This window comes from Choloepus didactylus, chromosome 2 (genome assembly GCF_015220235.1).
Source record: "Choloepus didactylus isolate mChoDid1 chromosome 2, mChoDid1.pri, whole genome shotgun sequence".
NCBI classification, from domain to species: domain Eukaryota; kingdom Metazoa; phylum Chordata; class Mammalia; order Pilosa; family Megalonychidae; genus Choloepus; species Choloepus didactylus.
Genome location: NC_051308.1, coordinates 111,865,548 through 111,889,414, shown reverse-complemented (window position 1 = coordinate 111,889,414; position 23,867 = coordinate 111,865,548). Strand labels below are relative to the sequence as shown.

At 45.3% G+C, this 23,867-nt stretch overlaps 2 protein-coding genes across 9 annotated transcripts; both read left to right on the top strand.

The window, feature by feature from the left end:
* The first annotated feature begins 84 nt into the window (after nt 1–84).
* Nucleotides 85–3,815, top strand: S100A1 (S100 calcium binding protein A1). The gene is made up of 3 exons (XM_037825941.1): nt 85–238; nt 2,271–2,424; nt 3,493–3,815. Exons 2-3 carry the CDS (start codon nt 2,284–2,286, stop codon nt 3,634–3,636), a joined length of 285 nt encoding a protein of 94 aa, XP_037681869.1. The 5' UTR covers nt 85–238; nt 2,271–2,283; the 3' UTR covers nt 3,637–3,815.
* A 1,165-nt stretch (nt 3,816–4,980) lies between these two features.
* LOC119526645 (chromatin target of PRMT1) lies at nt 4,981–14,223 on the top strand. 8 transcript variants are annotated; one of them, XM_037825938.1, is made up of 6 exons: nt 4,986–5,281; nt 6,350–6,431; nt 7,772–7,925; nt 10,388–10,574; nt 11,306–11,501; nt 12,969–13,106. In XM_037825938.1, exons 2-5 carry the CDS (start codon nt 6,367–6,369, stop codon nt 11,497–11,499), a joined length of 600 nt encoding a protein of 199 aa, XP_037681866.1. In that variant the 5' UTR covers nt 4,986–5,281; nt 6,350–6,366; the 3' UTR covers nt 11,500–11,501; nt 12,969–13,106. The 8 variants fall into 8 exon arrangements, 5 of the variants coding, with proteins under 5 accessions (XP_037681866.1, XP_037681865.1, XP_037681864.1 ...); XM_037825935.1 differs by having other exon boundaries at nt 4,993–5,281; nt 10,391–10,574; nt 11,364–11,501; nt 12,969–14,223; XM_037825934.1 differs by having other exon boundaries at nt 4,993–5,281; nt 11,364–11,501; nt 12,969–14,223.
* The last annotated feature ends 9,644 nt before the right edge of the window (nt 14,224–23,867 follow it).

Sequence of the window (23,867 nt, the reverse complement as noted above, 5' to 3'; positions counted from 1 at the left end):
AAGACTGGAGAAGAGAACACAGGGCGACCTGTTCCAGCCCGGGAGACAGAGGGCGCCTCTGTCTGCTCCTGGCCCCTTGCCCTACTGGGTGTCGATCTGTGAGGGGGTGGAGCTGCTAGGAGGGGGGTCAGCGGGGGAAGGACGACTGAAGACAGGTCTCCCCACACAGCAACTCCAGCCACATTAGCAGCCTCCTCTGTCTGTCCAGAACCTGCTCTCACCTCAAGCCCAGCCAACCGTGAGTATCCTGCCCCACCTGGGCTAGGTCCCTGCCCAGGTCAGCTTAGGGGATAGGGGGCTTCAGAGGGGCTCCAAAGCTCTGGGGGATGATGACATTGTGGTGGACTGAGGATCCGGGGGAGTTAATCAGGGTGGCAGCAGTTTCGGGTTTGGGGAAGACATGGTTTGGAAGGTGGTGAGGAGAGGCAAGTAAAGGTCAGAGGGGGATCTGGGAGCGCAATAAATGAGGAAGCCAGTGAGGAACCCAGCCCCCAAGCTTCCAGGCAACCAGGCCCTCCCACCAAGGAGCCCTCAAGTCCCCTACCAAGACCCCCTCAGTTTCCCAGAAGCAGAGGTGGGGACCCAGCCCTCACCTTGCTTCCAGGGGGGTAAGAATAAGAGAACAGATAGACCAGCTGCTTCTGCCCCCAGCTTCAGTCTCTGCCACCCCCACCCACCCCTGCCAAGAGCTCAGGTCCCAGGGAAGTCTGGAGGTGGCAGAGCGTGGATTGTGTGGTATCAGGAAGAAGGGGTACTCAGGTATTGTACCCACTCCTAACTCTACCTTCACACGACCTCCCCTTTCTTGGCTCAGTACCCTAGACTCCTCTTTCTCCCAATTCTTTTCTCTTTGTTTTCCCATCTCCACCCCCTGCCCCACCACCACCACCCCCCAAAGAGGTTCTTTCAGAACTGCCCCTACACAAAATCCCAGGCTTCTCGAGGGCACCCCTCCTGGATGAGTCTGGTAACCGAGCCACCAGCACCCCTCCCTCCCCACCCCCTTATCCTCCCCATCAGCCCCAGCTTGGGTTCCATCTCCCCTGTGTCTCTGTGACAAATGCTTCTCATGTCCGGAGTTCAGGTGACACTCACAAGAGCCCCATTGAAGAGTTGGGATGTCATCTGATCAGGGCCTATTGTCCAGCCCCCCAGCCCTGGGAAGGATGGGGACACCCGATCTGAGACACCTGAGCTGCCCCCTGAGGCTGTGGAGGGGGTGACTGTCCCTGGGCCAAAGGAAGGAGGCCCACTGGCTTGACAGTCTCCTCTCCCCAGCCCTCTCCTCAACAGGCCCCTCCATTCTTTTCCTTCTCTCTCTCAGCCCTTTGAACTCAGAGGACCTCATGCACTGAGCCCTTATCTTCCCTAATATACACCAGCCCCATTCCCCCTTCTCCCACTGTCCCCACATCAAGCAGGGTAGGCCTGGGGGACAAGGCCCTACAGGTCTCCCCTTCCCCTCCCGGGGAGCCCTGTCTCCAGGGATAAGGCTCAGACATTCTTCTCTCCATTTCCATCATCCACCCAAGGGAAGGGCTGATTCTACAGAGAAGCAAGAGGAGCTAAACTGGAGGCAATGGGAGGCATATCTCAGGGAAGCCAAAATGACATGTTCAGGAAAAAACAGAGGTGAGAAACCAAAAGGAGGAGCCCCCAGGCTGCTGACAGGAAGCTTAGTAGCAGTAAGAATACCCCAAAAAAGCCTTGGGCCACTCACTCCAACTGCCACCTCCTCCCTTCAGGCTCACCAAAGGTACCACACTCACTCCTTGCTAAGGGCAGGCAACAGAGTCAAGACTATGGCAAAGACCCCAGCCCACTGTCCCCAGTAGCAGACAGGGCTTGGCTATGCTGGGCAGATGAGGTCCAGGGTAAAAATAGATCCAGAGGAAGCCTGGCCAGTCCTGTGACCACTACTGCCTGCCCCACCCTCCTCCGTCTCTGCCCAGGCAGCCAGGAACCACTGTAGTCGTCCACTGCAGGCCTCTAGAGCCAGCCCCCAGTCACTCTATCTCCATGCTCCAGACCCTGACTGGCTCTGCCTGGGGTATGGATTGAGGGACACAGAGAGCAGGTCTGGATTTAGTCCTGTTTGAGTTTTCCCCATTATAAAATCTCAATGAAAGATAAATTGCTGTGGGGCTCCCATCTCTTGGATATTCAGGCTGTGGGGTCAGAGCCAGGCTTGAGACCAGGACTCCCCTCACCCCAACCTCAGACACCCTGGGCCTGGTCCCCAGCTCACTTCCATGGTGGGGGGTGCATAGGTGAGCTGCCACAATGGGCTCTGAGCTGGAGACTGCAATGGAGACCCTCATCAACGTGTTCCACACCCATTCGGGCAAAGAGGGGGACAAGTACAAGCTGAGCAAGAAGGAGCTGAAAGAGCTGCTGCAGACTGAGCTCTCTGGCTTCCTGGAGGTGAGTACAGGGTGGGGCGGGCGAGTGAGTGGAATGGGGTGGGCATGCCTCTGCCATCTCCTATTCCTGCCCCCAACTCAGCCCAGCCACCTCCCTGCTCTCCTAGGCTTCTCCAAGGTTTTTCCAGGCCCTCCTACTCTTCCTGGTTCAACTCAAAACGCCCTGGTTTCTTGATCACCTGTTAAGTGCAAGGCCCTGTATAGATTCATCAATAACAAGGCCCACCCACAGTCTACAAGGGATAGACTGACACTTGAAAGTAAACCATGAACTCCAGGAAGTACAAAGAGCCCTAACAGAGGTCCCAGAAAGGGTATGGGAGAACATTAACCTGATTGAAGTGGGAGGGCTTCTCCAAAGAGATGTCACTTGAGCCATGGATTTCTACTAGAAGGTTATGGGGGTAAATGCAGACATTTTAGGAGGCAGTATCAGCATGAATAAAACCCAGAAGGAAAGAATATGGAGCATGCTCGGTAGTTTGACTGGAGTGAAGGATGCAAAAAATTAGGCTGCAAAAGCTAATAGGGGCCATATAGTAAAAGAGAAGCCTCAGGATACAGTAGGAAGTACAATACATTTTACTTATTATTTATTTTTTATTATTTTTTTATTTTATTTTATTTTATTTACTTCTTTATTTATAGACCCAGTCTCAAATTCTGACCGTAGCATTTTCTAGCTGTGTGACTTTGGCAACTTGCTTAACCACCGTCAAATTGTTTCTTCTCTAAGCTGGGAATAATGAAACCTACCTCATACTATTTTTGCGAGAAATTAGATAATGCCTGCAAAGCTCCTAGTGTTGTGCTTGGCGCACTGCAGGCACTCAAGAGATGGTAACTGATGTTACCATTATTACTCTGCCATGTGGAGGAGCTTAGTTTGTAGGCAACAGGAGCCCATCGTGTTTTAGTTTTGAGGAGGGGTGCAGAGGAGTCCCATTAGATGTAGTTCTCTCTCCTGCTCATCTCTGCCTCCTTGTCAATCAACCACCCTCCTTGCCCCTCTCAGTATTAGGTACCTGGACTCCCTGTACCACTGCCTTTCCATTTCCTCCCTCCACAGGCCCAGAAGGATGCAGATGCAGTGGACAAGGTGATGAAGGAGCTAGACGAGAACGGAGATGGAGAGGTGGACTTCCAGGAGTACGTGGTGCTGGTGGCCGCCCTCACAGTGGCCTGTAACAACTTCTTCTGGGAGAACAGTTGAGCAGACAGCCCCAGTGGGCAGCGCCCTTCCCTTCCATGCTGGCAGATCTGCCTCTTCACCCAACTTCCGTCTCACCCCTTTTTCCCTCCCCATGCTCCCTCTGCCCCCATCAAGGGCGCAAGAGTAGTGGGCCAGGCCTACAACTCCTCATTCATTAAAGGTTCCTCTCTGGCCAGCCACCCACTGTCTGTCTCCTCTGTGGTACCAATGTCAGAGAAGTGAGAGCTGACCACTTCCAACTCGCCTAATTTGGGGAAGGGCCTTACTTAGGGAGGGGACTTACTTGGGGGGAAAAGTCATATACATTTTATCTTCCTACTTGAGGAATGCTCAAGGCCCAGGAATGGGTTTCAAGTTTCCAGCTGGAAGTTGGAGAAACATCAGCTTCTAAGCTATAAAGCCAGGAGAATTTTCCCCTCCACACTCAAGAGTATTTACTGAGAACCAGCGGTAAGCTAGGTGTTGTGAAGGAACTGGGGATACAGCAGTGAACAATACACAATCCTCATCCTTACTGGACTTTAGCCACGTGTTTAGACCATTAAACACGTACACACCCATGTTCTAGGAAGGAAAATAGATCCTGATGAGTGCATATGGGATAAAATAAGAGACTGAAGATTAGTTCGTTCATTCATTCATTCCTCAAACATTTGAGGACTTTCATTATGTACCAAAGCGTAAGAAAATCCTATAGGTCCGTGGATGGCAGGAGGAAGGGAGAGCATGGAAAGGAGAGCAGGGACGCAAAAATCCCCCCAAATAAGGATTAAACAATACTCAGGCCAAATTAGGAAGAGAAAGAAGTGGAGAGGAAAATACGGACGCGCAGTGGTGGCTGGCGCAGGATCGGGCAGAGGTGTCCTCCGGATTTGGCTGGGGCGTTTGTGGCACTTAGCTCTTTGAACTGGGTGTATAGGGATAAAGCCAGTGAAAATTATCCGGGTCCGGTAGTCCCGGACCTGGGAGAAATCTCGCGTAAAGATTTTTAGATGGTCTGTCTTTAGCTAAGGAGGGGGCGAGGGAATATAATTTTTTTTTCCGTCGGAGCAAAATTCGCTCTCACCGGCCCAGACTACGAACGACCCAAAGAAGTAACAGTTTCAACCCGCAACAATACGACCAACGTGAACCCTCACACGCCCCCAATAAAACAAAGCCATTGGCGACGCCCCTTCACGGTGGGAGCGCGGCGTGTAACGCAAACGTGCCTTTATAAAAGCCCCGCCTTCTCCCTCGGGCTCCACCCCTGGTCCTCGCGCAGGCGTAACACAAACCTTTCCCGCCCTCTAGTTGTGCGCGTATCTGACGGCTGACGTAATGTCGTCGACGCCATTTTAGCCGGTCCCACTCTGCACTGGGCGTGACGGCCATTTTGTTTTGGACATCGAGCGGGAGTTGGCGGCAGCTGTGGTGGCACAGACGAAGGAAGGAAAGGGAAGCCGGGCGAGCAGACTGACCGGTCGCCCAAACGGCCACTTATAACAACGAACTAACCTAGCGACGCACCACTTACGTATCTAACCAACCGCCCATCAAGTTAACCCGAGCTCCCCTAGCGTCAACTCAGGTTCGGCCGGTTTCCGGCCTCCCTGCTCAGCCGTGGTGGCAGCCCCGGGAGGAACGCTGGCGTCCGTTTCCTTCGGTACGTTTCTGCGGTGAGAAGAAGGAGGAAAAGTCTTGGGAGCGGAAAGGGCTGGCGGGCGCGGAATGGCGGGTACTGGGATGTGGGAGAAGTCAGGGCGTGATACTGGAGCGTGGAGGCCCAGCGAGGGGGCGGAGCCCTGGATTAGGAAGTGGGGGAGGGGCGGAACTGGAAACTGGGTTTGTTGGAGAAGATTGGGATACGACATGGAAAAAATGGAAAATTGGCGGGTTGAGCAAAGTTGGACGTCTTGACAGGACTTTGAGATGGTAGGGAGATGAAATGAGGATTTCTGGGCTTTGGGAAACGTTGGAAATTAATGATGACTTTAGAGTTAAATATTGTAGAGCTCTTTGGGAGCTAACTTCCGGGTGAGTGCCCATTTAGGAAACCTTTTCTACGTCTTCCCCCACGTTCCTAGTCCTTTGCTAAGCCCCTCGCTTGATTTTGGGGTCGAAAACCAGTGTTCAAACCAATAATGCCTGTATCTTCTCTAGATCAGTAATTCTCAACTTTGACTGCAGGTACCTGGGTAGCTTTTTTCTTTTCTTTCTTTTTTCTTTTTTTTTTTTTTTTACAATTACTGATCTCCAGATCCCACTCTCAGAGAGTGTGGTTTATTGGTCTGGGACCAAGCATCAGTATTTTTTAAAAAAACTTCTTGGGTAAGTCATATGCAGTCAAGTTAACAGTGACATACTATTTTAGCCATTTGTGGTTCTGCCATTTTTGAAGACTAGGCAGATATTTTCTGTCCTGTGGCCTTGAAGTTTTGATAGTTTGAGGTAACTGTCTTATTTTTTTGGTGTGAATCCATATCTGTTTTATTCTGGTTTCATTCTCCTTAGATTCTTTTTTTTTTTAATCTTCATTTTATTGAGATATATTCACATACCACGCAGTCATATGAGGTAACTGTCTTATAAACTTAAATACCTGAAATGAGTTTTGGTATGATAGTCAATAGTGATATAGACCTTTTTATTGTTGGTTTGTGCCTTGGCCCTTGTAGAAATTAGATGACCATTATTCTGCCTCTCTGCTCACTCTGCCTGTTCTCCTTTGTAGATTCTCGGGATTTGAAGATGGCTGCACAGTCAGCACCGAAAGTTGTGCTAAAAAGCACCACCAAGATGTCTCTAAATGAGCGGTGAGGCAGCCAACAGCAACTTCAGCTCGTTCATAAGAAAAAGTTGTTAAATTGGCCCTGGGGTCCAATGCACAAAAACCGGTTTTAAACTAACTAAATACCAACAGAAGGCTACAGACCTCTGTTCCTAGTTGCATCTTATGTGGTACGCAAAACAAATTGGGCGGTTGTTTCAAAACCCCTTATCAGTAGATTTTCATGTTAAGCTGTCTGAAACATATTTCTGGTGGGATGTATTTTTAAAAGACTCCTCACACCCTCCCTCTTCTTCACGTTTTTTTTTACATTGATACGGGGTGATGCAGCGCGGTAGCATGGTACCCTGGCTGCAGTTGGCTTGCTGCCCAGTCCAAGGCCAGCAGTGTTGTGTTTGGCCTGTAAGAGGCAGGTAGCAAGCTGTGAATCTGTCCAGAGGCCCTTGAATGTCATTCTTGGACCTTGTAAGAGGCACTTGCTTTGCTCCATTTCACTTTCTTTCCATTCTGCTTTTAGTTTGTTTTTGTTTTGTATTCTTTTACAATTAAGTGTTCTCTTCCATTCCATTAAACATACCTTGACAGGAATAATAGAGGACTGTCTTCACAAGCTCCTAAATGATTCAACTAATAAAACTTTTTCAGAAGAAATCATTGGGAGCCAGAAAAAGTGATCATTCAGGACTAAAAAAAAAATGTTAAGATGTTTAAAAGGCAGTTTCTATTTCCAAGAGCTTTGTTCGTTGAATGCCTTTGATCATTGATTTTATTAAGTTGATGTTAGACTGCTAAGATTAATTTAATACATATTTTTGCTTTTCTGAAGCACATGTGCTTCTGTCTTCTAGGGTATGGTATCATAATTAATCATCCATATTCACATGTTAACTAAGTGAATTTAATGTACAAAAATGTGATACACTCCTAAAATTTATATGGATGTTGGTATATCCGTGGGCTTTGAAGGTATTCTGGTCCTTTCTCGTATTTGCCCTTGGAATGCACCCTCGGGTTCTCCAAGGTTTTGGTTTTTTTCGTTTGTCTTTGAAACTACATCTTCTGTCTCTTGTCATCATACCTGCTTACGGCGTGTTTTTCATACTTTCCATCTCTCTAAAAGCCATCACCTGAGCCCTTGTTATCGCTTTTGATTGTGCTACACTTAGCTGCATTTCTCAGTTTCTGATTCTTGCAAGTTTGTGGAAACAGAGGAGTCTTTAACCCACATCAGCCTTGATCTAAGTGTACCACTTTACTTAAAAGTTCGTGGGATCTGGAGCTCCTGGTCTAGCAAGCCATGAAAATGCCAATAAATGTTTTATTATAAAGCTTTTATTTAAACATCCATTCTGTTCGACCTTGAAGCTTTACTAATATGCTGAAGAACAAACAGCCGATGCCAGTGAATATTCGAGCTTCGATGCAGCAACAACAGCAGCTAGCCAGTGCCAGAAACAGAAGACTGGCCCAGCAGATGGAGAATAGACCCTCTGTCCAGGCAGCATTAAAACTTAAGCAGGTGAGAGAATGGGTTTTAGTACTCCAGAAGCAGCTGATGATCTCTGTCAGGCAGTCCACTGAGGCTGTCAGGACGTGATGGATGATTACATGGTGGCTCAGGGCAAAAGCTAAACCTTTTCTGGAGGAAAGAGAAGTTCAGAGAATTCCAATTTTGGCAGGTACTGATAAGTAACTTTTTATTATGTCTTTCTCTTTGGGGGAGTTTGCCACCAATGTGGCTTGTTTCTGGGTTATCAGTAAATGTTAATCTTTTTTGTTTCTTAGTCCTTTCCTCTTAAAGTAGATTTTACTGTGTTTTTCCACAAAGAAATTTGCTCTCTGTTTTAGATAAGCTTCAAAACATCTTTCACTTTCTGTTACAAATTAGGGAAATAATTATATTAATCTTTATCTCCTAGTGTAGGGAGTCTAGATGGCCTTAGTCAGAGCTTTCCAGTGCTCAAATATAGAAAGAGTTGCATGACCCTTGTCTCCACAGCACCTAAAGTTTTATCAGTAGAGTGAGAGCACTGAGTAATTAATTTAAGAGTTAGTGGGTTCTCTTTCAAATTTCCAGTAAGAGATAATCCTATTGAGACCTGAAATAAAACCTGCTCTTTATTATTCATAGACTTTATATGCAAGTCCGGACAGTGCCTGTGGAAGGATATGTCCAAGCTGTGGCTGGGCGTCTGGAGGGCGGTGCCATGCAACTGTAAGAACTTTAACTGGAAGCACTGCATGGCTGTGCATAAATTCAGCAGTTAAATATAACAACCCTCTCACCCCCACCGCGAACCATTGGGCTCACTGGCCAAAAATAAACAAGGTTTTCAATTTTGGCTACATAAGCCTTGGAGTGACTGGACTTGTCCCTGACCTAGGAAAGCAGTATAAGGTACCACCATTTTCCAAGGGTAAATATAAAAAATTATTGAAAGTTAAACCTTGAAATGTGACTAGTGCAGTTGAGGGGCAAGATTTTTAAAATTTTATTTACTTTGAAATTTAAATAGCCACATGTGGCTAGCAGCTACTTTAAGACACAGCTCTCGAGTGCAAACTGGATTATGTAGTTAACATCCTGAAGCTTCCTGTCACTGTTACAGACCAGTATTGGTGCCAGCTAAGGATTGAGAAGGGACAGCTTGTAAGCATTGCGTGGTTCTCCCTTAACCCCCTCTAAGCACAACACTCAGGAGGGTATACTCTAATGAGTGAACACAAGGGACTTGTAGGGTGAAGTCCTGGCCTCATAATTGTGTGCTATCCAGGGAGTGATGTGAACAGGCCCTTATCATATGTTACACCTGCCTGTCCGCCTGTTGATTAGATACACATGAAAAGCCATTTAAGCTCTTGTGCTAGAAAGCTAATAATAATGCCTCACAGCATCTTTTGTTTTGAGGGCATGATTGAAATTAAAAAAAAAAAAAAAAAAACATGAAACATTGGTAGTTGATTGGATTGAAACCTGAGAATGCTTAGAATTTATGTTCATTGATACCAGCTGATTGCTTTATAGGAAAATGGGCTTACCAGGGCCTTGGTTGTATTCAAGGCTGTATTGTCCCCTTCTTCTTTGGAGGAATTTAATTTTCTTAAGATGTTGTCTTCATTAAGGTTCTCTCTGAGAGACAGATAATTGAAAATCTCCATCTCCAGTGTGTCCTTATCCTCAAATGTGGCCTGAGTTTTGCAATTATAGGTCACCTGTCCTGATGCCAACACAAGTTTGGCTGGCTCTCTGTGAAGATACATTTGAGTTGTATGTTTATTTTGAACTAAAGGTCATTATATTGGCTTATTGGAGTTGTTTGCAAAGATAGATATGGAATTACAGATTATTTATGAAATGTTAAGGAAAGGAGGTTTGACTTTTTTGTGTTTATTTACATCTTAAGGTAAAAAGTGGACCATCTGGAGATAGATACTCAGAGGAAAAATGGAGCACACTGGCCTCTTTGACTGAGAAATCAATCTTGTTCTTAAGTCACAAGAACTCAAATGAATTTGTAATTTAAATTTTGCCTAGAGTATGATGAACTTCCTCTGGTGTTTGAGTAAGCCTTTGAAGACAGTGGTAGTCCTTGGGCAGGTATGAATCAAGTCACATCATTGTCAACCTGTGGTTCAAAACCAGCAGAATCCAGGATTTGAACTAGTGGTCTTATTAAAACTAAAGTTCCAAGTGTGACCTCTGTAGCCAAACTAGTGAGGTAATTTGTAATGATGCCAGTTTCATGGGACCATACTCAAGCTTCTTAGACAGTTTCTACTCTGGATAAGAATTCTGCTTCTTTTGTATTCCTGTTTGGAGGCAAAAGCTTGCTTCTGGTTTGGGATCTTTATGTCACCCACAGCAGGTTTATTTCCCTCCACACCAGGCATCTCACTTGCTTCTTTTTCTCTGCACTTTGGGTTGCCAAATCCCATTGGATTGCTTTTTTGATCTCAAATCCCCAACACCTTTTTTTCCAGAAGAGCTTAAAGCAGCGTCTGGGTAAGAGTAACATCCAGGCACGGTTAGGCCGACCCATAGGGACCCTGGCCAGGGGAGCAATTGGAGGACGCGGCCTGCCCATAATCCAGAGAGGCTTACCCAGAGGAGGACTACGTGGGGGACGTGCCACAAGAACCCTTCTTAGGGGCGGGATGTCGCTCCGAGGTCAGTGCTGTGTACTTGATAATTGTCGGACCCTACCCCCTTCCCTTTTCTCTTGGGCTGCTTATGGACACATTTGTTTAACATCTTTAAACCTGAATTTGTATTAATTAATAACTTTTGAAATCACATATTTTAATAGTGCTGCATGTGTTTTATCGATACCATTCCTTTTCTGATAATGTGCAATGGTGAGAGGCTATGACCTGCATAACAAGGTAATTCACGTCATCTCCATTCCATTTTAAAACACCCTGCTGCTTCTTGAATCAAAGCACATCCACGTTGTAGAAATAAGTAAAATCTGAGAAATTTCATGGGTCACTTGGCCATCTCTGTTCCTGGTGCTAGTGAAGCACACTTTTGCATCTGGAAAAAAGGACAAGTTGACCCATTGCACTTAACTGTATGTTACATTTTGGACACTGTTAGACTGTTCCCTGTATAGTTCTTGTCCCTTGCAAGAACGTGTTGGGAGCAGAAACCACATTTTTTTTCCCGGTCTACCATAATGTTAGGCATCTATCTAAATATTCAGTAGTATTTATTGAATACATGTACTTACTAATTAACTTACTCCCACCTTCTTCCAAAAATGGATTTGTGGCCAGACTTATTGACTTGATTGAATAAAGAGCAGCTTAATCTATTCACACTAGTGTGCAGCTTGCCCCACCAGACCTAAAAATTAACCAAATTTACTCATTTAACCCTTACTGCCTTCCTTTGGTTAGAATCTACACTGTCTCTCTTGGATTTACCTGCATATACATTGTATGCCTCCTCTCCAAGGTCAAAACCTGCTCCGAGGTGGACGAGCCGTAGCTCCCCGAATGGGCTTAAGAAGAGGTGGTGTTCGAGGTCGTGGAGGTCCTGGGAGAGGGGGCCTAGGGCGTGGAGCTATGGGTCGTGGAGGAATCGGTGGTAGAGGTTAGTCAGCTACCAATTTCAGAGAGTAGCTCCCCTTTATTTCTCTCCCTTAAAACCTCAGAGCCACTTTCTGCACAGCTTCAAGTCATAGGCAGGCTTATTTGTTTGTCTTGTTTTGTTTTGAAACTGACTTACTTTCCAGATTCACGTGCTGGTAGTGGGAAAGTCACAGGATTTTTCTGAGAACCAGTCAGATGCATACTACAGAGCCAGATTATATGTAGTCTTGTTCCCAGATCTTGTAAATTTAAATTATATTATTAAAATGACAAAATGGCCAGTATTTAGTTTTACCTTGGTTTTTGATCAAGGTAGAGAGCAAGATAATATTATCATTGTCAGTTTACTAACTGGCTCTTAATAATCTTACCTTTTAGGCTTCTGATACTTGTGACTTCAAGATCCAGATTGGAGGAGAGTTTTTTAATGGTGTTGCTGTTGTTAATGCCAAATCTCATGGGAGCTTTCTGTCTTAGCGCTTAGTGGAAAACTCCTCACAGCACCTGTCCAAGGGAGAAAAGATCTATTCTCATAGTCACTGTGTATATTTGCTTTGGTCCTTTTAAAGTGTGTGGTGGATCTTCCATTATTTATTACCTTCAAGTTTCCAGGGGATAATAACTGTTAGGAAAGGAAATTTGATAAGTGAAGGCTTGTTTTCCCTGCTCCCATTAAGTGCCACTTGGCTTATTGGGTCAACTGCAAGCTAGTTTGGGTTTCAGGATGAAATAGCATGTTTCCAAGTTTTCTTTGACTTGATTTCTGATACAGCCACAGGTGGGAGGACTAAAATAGCTTTTCAGGAAGATCGATGTATTAAATGAACTGAAACGACCTCCAGATGACCATATTTGTCATAATGTGGCTAAAACTGGGGGTCAAAGTGGCAGGGACTACTCAGTGTTTCTCCCCATCTCCCCCATTGTTTCTGTGTCAAAATAACCCGTTTCTTAACTTGGAATCAGTTCTTTGGGCTTATAGGTTTAAGGAGAAATGAGATGACTTCCCAGAAGGAAACAAAGCTTAATTTGAAAACTGTCTAGCTTCACACCCTTGATTCTCTGTGCCCTTGTTACCCCCTCCCTATCTTACTAAATGGGGTTACCTATAATGTATTTTAATTGTGAACTTAAAGAGTCTCAAACTTTAATTTCTTTCTCTTAGGAGAGATTAAGATTTTATTTTGTGTTGTATTAGTTATTCTCCCTTATCTTGGTAGAATAATTTTTTTTTAATAGTATTTAGAGATGAGCCTGTAATAAGGGGTTCATTGTGTGTGCTTTCCATGTGTTGCTTTCTACCCGGTATGTTTCCTGTTTTTCCAGATTTCTCTTCTTTGCCCTGCCCTTCAGTCTTTCTCAGCTAGGCCCCATTGCTCTAAGGGGCATATACCAGATCATCCATTAAACTTACTTGTAACTGTCTTCTGTTTTTTTTTTTTTTTTTTTTTTTATTTACTTGGGCCAGGTCGGGGTATGATAGGTCGGGGAAGAGGGGGCTTTGGAGGCAGAGGCAGAGGCCGTGGCCGAGGGAGAGGTGCCCTTGCTCGCCCTGTACTGACCAAGGAGCAGCTGGATAACCAGTTGGATGCATACATGTCGAAAACGAAAGGACACCTGGATGCAGAGTTGGATGCCTACATGGCACAGACAGATCCTGAAACCAACGATTGAAGCCTGCCCACCTACCCATGAGAGACTCTATAAAGTCACCGTACCTATAAATAACTTTAAGATAACAGATGAGAAGAAATCTGACTGATGCTGGAAGGACCTATCACAACAGGCTATGGACTGACTTGCCACCAGTTGTGCATTTAGTGTTCCTTTTACTTTTTGATACTGTGTTGTATGAAACCATTTTTCCCCCTTTGACTTGGTTTTATATATATATATGTATGTACACACACACATATTTTTTTTCACCCAGATTTCTCTTTGAATATGAATGTGTTGGCCTTGTGGCTAGGACACCCTCTTCCCGCCTGCCTCCCCTCATAAATGCTTTGGTGTTCTAATACTTCCTCTGTTCATCTCTGTGCCTCCAAGAAGAGTCATTTAAGGTACACTCTACAATCAGTGTAATTGGGAGATTAATGTGCCTCCCTGATGTCTGGGTTTCTGAGGTATAGTTCTGTTCTACATCTTTAATGTCCTCTTAGAAGTGTATAAAAATCTGAAGTGCAAAAATGCATTCTGCTGCGTTGATGATTTCACATAGCAAATTGGGAACATTGACTTAGCTACAGGGCCACATGACAGATTACAGGTGGTAGCAGCTCTGATATGGTTAAAGTTACTACTATGTGTGTTGACACTACAAAGATGATAACCAGTGTTTGGGTTGTATGTGTACTTTCTACCCCTGAATGAGATGAATAAACTTTCCTCTTGGCTTTATATCATGTCCAAAGGGATACTGCTGGGTTGGCTTACAACTGCAATGTGGAGGAAGAAGCCGTTTGGTTTGGCAGATGCTTCAGGAGGGGGAGATGGCAGACCAATGCTGGCAGGGGTCAGAAGATGCCCATGCTGAAATGCTCTTATCGTTATGTTTACTCCAAACCAGTCTTGGGCTTCTCCCACTCACTGACTTTGTTTGACCCACTTTTTATTTCCCTTAAAGTTTTGATTAAGTTCAACATATTCTGTCAGTTTTTCCAGTTTCAGTGGAATCTTGTATTTCTGGTTCATTATAACAAGAAATCGTTTTCTTAAATCCAGCCAGGACTTTGTCTTTATTTGTTGGGCCCCTTGAAATGCTATGGCCACTTTCACAATATCTTGATATACTTACGTAGTTGAGAATCCTTTTCTTTATTGTATTAAAATTCTGGGGGAATGTGGATTTGGGGCAGGAAGAATGAAGTTTCCCTAAAAGGGAATGAAGAGAATATTTCAGTGGGGTGTCTGCTTAAATTTAGGTTCAGCAACTTCCCTCTTTTAACTAAGCTCTGGAAAAGAGATGATCAATCCCACTAAGTGATGAGCATTTTTGGCCCTACGGGTAATTAAAACTGGAAGAGTATGGGCAATGTCTGGGATACTGGTACTGGTTTTCTTTTTCTCTGGGATGTTGATTGCATGGAAAAGAAACACTCCCAACCACGCCAGTTACCGTTGGGCCACCTGGCACCCTAAACTGGGAAGGAAATTTTGGCCCTGACAGTCTGAGCTTGAATCCCATCCATGTGATCAGGATTGTGAGGCGAAGTGGTTTAGTTAAACCTGTAGAAGGGAGCACTTGACTCAAGGACCAGATGGAGTTGGAGGAAGGGATGGTGCTGATAAGAGTCAACCAACCAGAACTGGTTTCAAAGTGGCTACTGTGTAATTATTTCCTCTTATTGAGGCTGGAAGAAGGTCTATAATCCAAAGAGGCATTCGTAGTCTTGGAGGGAATGAGAAAAGTTATTTTGTATGAACCAGGTCATTTGTAAGGGTTCCTCCTTAGACCCCAAGGCTTCTGTGATTGGCAGATGATCAACTACCACTTGTCACACCTCACATCCATTGGTTGCCTCACAGCAAGTACCTCCCAGGGCCTACAAGACACCTTGGGAAGGAAAGGGAGGGAGCTGCAGAGTAAGTGGCTTCTCTACTCTCTCTCAGGATATCACCTTCTGTGACCTGTCCCCGTTGGGTTTTTCCCAACCATCTCCTCACTCCCAAATACTTTGCCTCTCCCCCAGGGTGGGTAACAGGCATGTCCCCAAGTATGACTTCCCCTTTGTACTTGGGATTTGCCCTTTGGATGTTCTTAATTTGGTGGCTTTTGAGCCTTCCTCAACCTCCATAATCCACTGAGAACCTCTGTAAGGAGTGAAGGGGGCACCAAGGCCTTGAGAACACAGGTGAGGAAAGGGGAACCCTAAACTTAACAAGGAGATGAGCAATTCTGAGTTTACAGGGATTTGACAAGACCCCAGACTGAAGGCCAAAGAGACAAGGGAAGCTAGGGGGAGGGTACAGACACTGGTCATCCAGCTGCCATAGGGTCTAGAGCCACAGTAACTGATCTGTGTTGGAGACAGGGCCATAGTGGGGCCTCTGGCAGTAGGAGTCTCAGTGCCAGCTCCCAACTCCATGAAACCTCACACACCTACACCCAATTTCCCTTGTTAGGAGATTGCCAACATGCATGCTTTTGGCAAGATTAGGGTCCAGGCTAACACTGAAGTGTTGCAGGAAGTCTGGAAGTGGGTAGAGGGACACAGGATAGCAGCATGCATCAGCCCTGACTCCTTCCCTCCCACCATTGCCCCTCCATCCACTGATGAAATTCCTTTGGGGGTTTCTTTCACGACAACTCATCTGGAGGCCTCAGGCCTCTGGGCTGAGAAAAGAGAAGCTGGGAATAGTATGCCTGGGTCCCTTAAGGGGGCTTCCCAAGATACTGGGTGTGCTTTAGCTACTGCCACTCTGAAAGGTAGGCTTTTCTAGCCAAGGGTCCCCCCCTACTAAGAGTGCCCCCAACCCCCACCTTATCCTGCTGACCCAGTGCCCTTGGTGCTCCCAGGTGGCTGGCCAAAAGGGCCTGCCCCATGTCCTCTACACCTGTCTCTTGCACTGGCCCAATCTGCAGTGTAGTGAGCATCTTGGTGAATCTTTACTACTGTAGCATCATGGCTGGGGGTGGGGAAGGAGTGGTTTCTGAGGGTCCCAGGGGAGAAATGCAGTGAGGTTAGCAGAAGGCTGGGTATTGGACAACAGCTCCCCCATCCCCCCCCACACACACACACAGCTCAGCTCCCTCCCAATCTTTTCCCAGGGCTGAGGCACAAGGACTAAGAGGAGCTGTCCCTCCCCTCCACCCACCTACATCCCTGTCCCAACAAAAGCAGGATGCTGAGATCTCTCCCACCCTGCCCCAGAAGAAGCTGGTGCTCAAGGGAAGGTCTGGGTAAAGGAGGTGACCACTGTAGCCTAGGCACCCTCATCCCTTTCTGCTTCCTGCCTCATGTGTGATGGTTTGAAGCTGTATGTACCCCAGAAGAAATCATGTTCTTTTAATCCATTCCTGTGGGTGTAGACCTATTGTGGTGGGATCTTTTGATTAGGTTATTTCAGTTGAGTACTCCAGGGTGGGTCTTAATCTTCTTACTGTGGTCCTTTTAAAAGGATAAAAGACAGAGAGAACACACAGAAAAAAGCCCCACAGGAGCTAACAGAGACAGAAGCTAAAACAGAGAAACATGCAGTTCAGAGAGGAGGCCACTGAAGCCAGAAGCTGGAGGCAAACAAACTTGGGAGAGAAGGACCAGCAGACGTGCCTGACTATCTGAAAGAGGAGCCCAAGCTCGCCAGTAGCCAGCCTTAGGAGTCCAGGTATTGCCCTGTCAATGCGTTGTTTCGGACATTTTCACAGCCTCAGAATTGCAAACTTGAAAGTTAATAAATCCCTATTGTAAAAGTCAACCCATTTCTGGATTATCACGTTTTGTCAACCTTAGAAAACTAAAACATCATGAAAGAAGAATTCATTCTAACAGTGAGCACATTTAACTCCCCTACCAGCCACAGGCCCCCCAGCCCCACCTGCTGCTCACTGCAGTTCCCAGGATCCTGAGGCCCGTGATCCCTCTGCCATCCTTAGGCCCTAGCAAGGGACCTGGGTAGAGTGCGACAAGAAGTGTAAGCCTAATGGGATTGGAAAAGCCATAAGGACCACACTCCACTTTGTCTAGTTTATGGATGGATGAGTAGAAAAATAGGGGAAGGAAACAAACAAACAGACAGACAAAGGTACCCAGTGTTCTTTTTTACTTCAATTGCTCTTTTTCACTTTAATTATTATTCTTGTTATTTTTGTGTGTGTGCTAATGAAGGTGTCAGGGATTGATTTAGGTGATGAATGTACAACTATGTAATGGTACTGTGAACAATCGAATGTACGATTTGTTTTGTGTGACTGCGTGGTATGTGAATATATCTCAATAAAATGAAGATTAAAAAAAAAAAAAAAAAGAAGTGTAAGCCTGGCTCTTGGGGTCAGCCTCCCATTCACTGAGCCTCCATCTGCTGAGGGCTTGCCATTCAGACCCCAATAAGGCATACTGTTTGCCAGAAACGCAGTCCTGGCACAGAGAAGAGATCGATGAGCTGGATTTTGAAAGTCAAGTTTAACAGAGAGAGAAGGGGGAAGTATAGTCCAAGCAGAGGGAACAAGTGCAAAAGTGGGGAGGCCTAAAGAGCATGTTGTATGCCAGGGGAAGTGAGGATTCAGTGGGCCTCTAAGGTAGGATGGGAAAGATCGCTGATCAGATTATGTAGGTAACCTGGAGCCTAGTTGTCTGTTAAAGAGTTCGGGCTTTATGCCTTGGGCAATGGGGAGGCGTTGAAGGAATTTAAGCCAGAGAGGGACATGGGCTGACTTACCCCAAATACTAGTGAGAGCTGAAAAGGAGCAACAATGCAGAACTGGGAAACCATAGTCCAAAAACAGGGCCTGCTGTCGAGGAAGTGGCAGTGTGGTTGGGGAGAAGGCCACACGCTCAACAGTTTCCTAGGTATCGATGTCTGGGATGTCTGTAGAAGGGAGAGGATTCAGGGCTGGCTCCTGGGTCTCCGACCTGAATAACCACATGAAAGAAAGCACAGGCATATGCTGTTCCCTGGCCTGCTCTTGCTTTGTCTCTCTGGTGCCCAGCGTGGTGACTCCATGAGCTCTGACCCGGGACCAAGACAAGTACTGCTGCCCACCCTCCAACCCTGCCTCCACAGCAGCTGCCCCCTCCCCTGGCATCACACCCAGGTGAGAGCCGGGCATCTAAGTGAGCCTCCAACCCCAAAAGCCCTGACGGTGGCACCTCCCTCCCCTCCTCTAGGCTCCCTGGGGCCTTGTCAGGCAGTTCCAGCTACATATTCAACCCCCAGCAGCCAAGCAGCACAGAGACTGGTACTGAAAGTGGGCAGGCCTGGAAGCAAGGCGAGGAACCCAGAGGAGCTGGGATCTGGGGAGAGGGCCAGGCCAGGCCCCTGTGCCCCCTCTTCTGTTCTGTGGCTGTCCCATCCACTGCTGCCCTAGCCCTCCCACTGATTCTGTAGGGAATGTGAAAAGAGCAAGTGTGCCCCAGCTTCTGGGGACCTCTAAATGCTTACCTCCCACTCTGCCTCGCCCCCTCACACACAGTTGTCATAATTGCCACAGTGGGGGTGTGCCTTCTGGTTTCTGACCCTTCGCTTTTCCCAGGCACCACCCTCCCACCTCTGACTAGGAATCTCCACATCTCCAGATTCCTGGTGTCCTGTCTCCTACTTTGAGCTGACAGGCCCATGGGAGAGGTGGTTCGGGTGCCGCCTGGCTGACCTACGTCACCATGGATGGCTGTTTTGGACCCGGCAGGGGTTGGGGAGGAGGCTCTCTGACCTACAACGCACCCTGGCCACTCACCTGAGCAGGCTTACTGGGGGCCCCTACTGACCACATATCCCAGGGCGACGTGGAGCAAGGACGATCCCTGAGGGTGGAGACCACAGCCCCAGCACAGGGCTCTGGGACCCGTGGTGGTGGCAGCAGCCCCTACTCACATGCCCCTGACTTTGTGGGGGGGGCAGGCTGGCGGATCTGGTGTAGCCAAGGCCCCATGTCACTTCTTTAAAAGGTTTCACTTGATTCTTCATTTAGGCTTGCTTTATTTTTTATTAATTTCTTTACTATTTACTATTTACTATTTAGTGTAAGGTGATTACCAGCTTCAAGTTTAAACATATCCCTGGGTTCCTCTGGGTTCCTCACCTTGCTTCCGGGGCAGCCAGGGGAGGGGGAGCGGATACAGTGAAACGGCTCTCTGGAAAAGTCTTGAGTGAAACAGATTTCCCCAAAATGTCCTAAACCTTTCCCCTTTGGATTTTAACTGAAAGCAAATCCTCTAAATGAATTTAAGTTGAGGGGGACGGCTGGGTCAGAGAACAGAGAAGAGTGAGGGGATGGAGAAAGATGAAAGAGAAAGGCCCCTAGTGCCTGACTCAGCCCTGCCAAGGCCGGGTCCCACGCTCAGCCTCTGAGCCCTTTGTGATAAGCAGGAGCCCTGAAGTCTGACCTGATCCTGGTCTGACCAGAGAATCCTCCATGGGGCATATGGGGGCTAGCAGCACTCCAGGAGCACCAGTTGTTAAGCTAGCTGGAATCTCAGATCTCCTAACTGCCTGCCACCCCTTCCCCACCCTACCCTTACTGCTGTCCCCTTCGGCTCCTCCTTTAAAGAATTGTGGGGCTCCCCATACAGAGTTCTGGACTCCCAGAAAGCAGGGTGCAACAGGGATTATCCTGTCCCTTACTTGGACCTGACAGAGGCCCAAAGAAATCTGACTCTCACACCCCCCTCCCCAGTTAATGCTATCACCAGACTCCTAACAGTGGCCCTCCTCTCCCACAAGAAGGGCGCGCTCTGCCCTCCCACCTCCCCGCCCCACCGGCTCCACATTGAGCGCAGGGTGCAGACTGAGGTCACCGTGAGGGTGAGGCTGTGCTGCCTGAACCAGCTCAGCGTGTTCCTGCAGAGCTTCCTCGCGGAAGGCAGGGGCCCAGGGCTGCTGTGTACCAGGTCTACCCCAGGGCCCACCTTAAAGGAGCTGGCAAGGTGGAGGAAGGTCAACCGGGTCACAGGTCAGGGGGACAGGAGAGCAGAGACAGTGGAGGGGTCTGAGAGGAAGGGCAGGGCCAGAACTTCCAGGGGATGGAGACAGACTTGAAGTCTAGAACAGAAAGGATTGCAGGCATTGAAATCCCAACCCAGCACCCCAAGAAAACAAGCTGCTCCAGCATTCTGATGGCGCTGAGGGCTGACAACGTGGGCATTGTTGGAGTGGGAGGGGTCTCACCACCTGCCTCCTGGTAGGGGTTTGCCTGTGACAAACACATCAGCAGGTAGCTACAGTCATGCAGCAGTGGCTGTGGTGGGCAACATCTCCAGGTCTGATTCGTTGGGGGGCATTACCCTTGCCACGGGTAAGAGGGAGGGAGTCAATGGGTTGAGGTGGTTGGAGAGAGACAGTGACATCTGGTCCCATGCAGCCCATAAAACAAGAGGGGTACAGTAAGTGAGTACTAGGAAGATTTCCCTAGTAGAGATATGGGAAGAAAAAAGGGAGACTTTCAGACTGGAGGTGGCTTGGGTAGAGGGTCTGACCCAGGGGGTTCCTGAATTAAAGACAGGGAGAAAGTGAGATATTTTGAGAGATGGTGAAGAGCTAAGGCCCAAAATGAAGTATAATAAATCAAAGTCAACCCAAGCACCATTCCTTCTGCTGAGCTCTATCTCCAGAGCTGCCGATAAGGGTGCAAAATTATGGTTCAAACTAGTGAGTTTTATATTTCTGTGTTTCTGTGGTTTTTTGTGTCTTTCTATTTGGATCTGTTTGTTTTACATATATTTTCCTACCTCCAGATAGTAACACCAAATTAACAGATAAAAATTCTGAAGAGAGCTCTATTTATCAAATTGCATAAAGATAAATAAGCATATATATATATAATAAATATATTTATAATTATTTATATATTACAGTCCTCCTGGAGTCCCAGAAACTGGGAAAGCTGAGCTTCTGGTACTCTTTGAACTCCTCCTATCTTCCCCCTCTGTGTCCTGGTTTAGCCTAGCTCCCCTTCTACATAATAGGATTTCCCAAATCCTACTGAGGATTCATTCGGTGGGTTTAGCAAATAATTCAATCTTGTCATTCAGACTTATGAACCTAGATACTCAGATTTGCCAATTAATTTACAGGGCTGCTGGTAAAGGTCATGTAGAAATCTGGATAGACAAAACTATTTGGGAAAAAAAAAAAAAAGGGAAAGGAAAGGAAAAAACTGAGAAAAAGAAATCCTCCCAAGCCAAGACAGCAGCTAAATAAGCCTAAAAACAACCCTCTAGGCACTAGGGCTCAGAGTGTTAGTACCTGTAATATCTATAGCCTTGGGATGGGAGTAATTGAATAAAATCCAATTGCCAAATTTTAAAAGCTCTTGTAGGTAAAGGAATGCGTCCTTGAAAGCTATAGAAAGGTTTTCCTGAATTATGCTTAGGACAAATTAAACAATTGTAGAATATTTTGCAGAACCTGATAGTCCATATGCTTTTGAAGTTATTCATAGTTTTTAAATATCATAGAAACAAAGAGTTTTTTAACCTCCAATGGAGGAAAAATAAAAAGCATTTCTTTCAGTAAGAAATTACTGAATACTGTAAGGCTACCAAAGGTTTTAGCTATAATTAAAATCTTAGCCACTCTTAGGCAAATACAGAAGAAAGCACTGGCAGATATAGATGCAGAAATTGTAGCAATAAATTTTATTCCTATTCCTTTTTCTATAATTTTGAACCAAACAACTCTATTGAAAAGAAAGGAATAGAAAAACTCTAGCTGCATTTATAAGCCTGCAATTAAATCATGGCTTCAAACCAGCTCTCCATACTGACCTCCAGAAAGCTATTTTGAAAATTATATATAATATATCTCACATAAATACTGATAAAATGGTAAACTGAAAAAAGCAATATTCCTGGAAACCACCCCCTGAAAATAACTATGTCCTCTGAGCTATCATTGTTAAGTACAACACAAGCATACAATTTATTCTACTTGGGTATGTTCTCCCTAGATTTATACAAGTTTACTGATAAAATAAACTAGCATTATGTCTATTAAATCTTTAAGATAATGAAAAATGTAAGTTTGTGTTTCACAGAATTATCATTTTGACAAACTTTATTTTAAGAATAATTATGTTTTGTAGAATGTTTGAAGACAGTTCCAAAGATCTTTTTGGTAATTTAAGATATTCAGGTATGTAAAGTATGCAGGGTGTGCTTTGTTAAAGAAAAGGGATGTAGTTTTATCCTAAAGTAAAATAACTGATTTTCCCAAAATAAGAAGCAAAAGTGTGTAGGACAAAACCTAGGTGGATATAAAAGGCTATAAAAGGTTTATAGAAATGAATTTTATTTGTTGTTGTCAATGCTAACTAGGATTTGATAAAAAGCTGTTATATCAAACATGTATTCAAGTAAAACTAAAATTTAGTTTTCTTTCTATTATAATAATGAAACTTTCTTAAATTATTAATTATTAAATTAGTTTGTTAAATTAATTGTTAAATTAGTTTGTTAAATTATTAATTGTTAAATTATTAGTTTGTTCTTAACCATCTGAGTATTCTGTCTAGAAAACAAAGATTCTATATCATCAGAATAATATCCTCATTGATATTTCTGTTAACTTATCATCCTTTATTAAGAAGACAAGTTTTCTCACTTTAAAGAAATTAAGCTTTTTTTACAATCATGTTAATTCCTATTTTACTCCTTTATTGTCACTCTAATTAAATAAGGAACCAAATATTGTTTCTCAGTGACCCAATTTCTGTTTAACATAACATCAAACCTGACAACTTTTGACATCTGCCTTCCCAAAAATCAAACCCTAAAGGTTATCTTTTATTTCAAACTGTTGCAAAGGATTTGTTCTTTTCACCTTTTAAAAAGAGAGGAGCAAAAAATAGTTAAGTTCATTTAATATATTATGAATTGCATGGGAAATGTAAAATTAAAGGGGATTTTCTAAACTTCTCATAGTTAAACTTGTATTGATGAAATATTGTTCATATAAATTTTAGAGACTTATAAAATTTCTAGAGATTTAGCAGTGTTCTCACTGTCCATTGTATGTCTGTATTAGTTAGAGTTCTCTAGGGAAACAGAATCAACAAGAGATATCTATAAATATAAAATTTTATAACAGAGTCTCATGCAACTGCAGGTATGCACGAGTCCAAATTCCGTAGGGCAGGCAGCAAACTGGCAACTCCAATGAAGGTGTTTGATGAACTCCTCAGGCAGCGAACTGGCAACTCTGATGAAGGTGTTTGATGAACTCCTCAGGAAACGCTTCTCTGGCTAGCCAAAGAAGGGAAGGTCCGCTATCTTTCTCACTTAAAAGCCTTCAACTGATTGGATTAAATCCAGCTGATTGAATTCTCTCATTACAGAAGACACGCTCTTCATTGATGTAATCAGTCACAGCTGCAGCCAATTGACTGATGATTTAATAAACCAGCCTTCTGGTTTATTAACCAGCCTTAAATGGCCTTGCAGTAACGATTAGGACAGTGCTTGCTTGACCAGACACCTGGACACCATCACCTGGCCAAATTGACACATGAACCTAACCATCACAGTCCACCCCTTGTCAGTTATACACATCACCTTAAACCATACTTTATTTTGAAGTAGGGAACAATAACAGACATATATTTTGCCTAACATTACTCAGCCGCCTGCGTACAACTGGAAACGCACTAAATCTCTCCAGAATAGGGTGCAAGTCCTTGGGTGACATTACTTCTTAAACTTGATTTCCTTTAAAT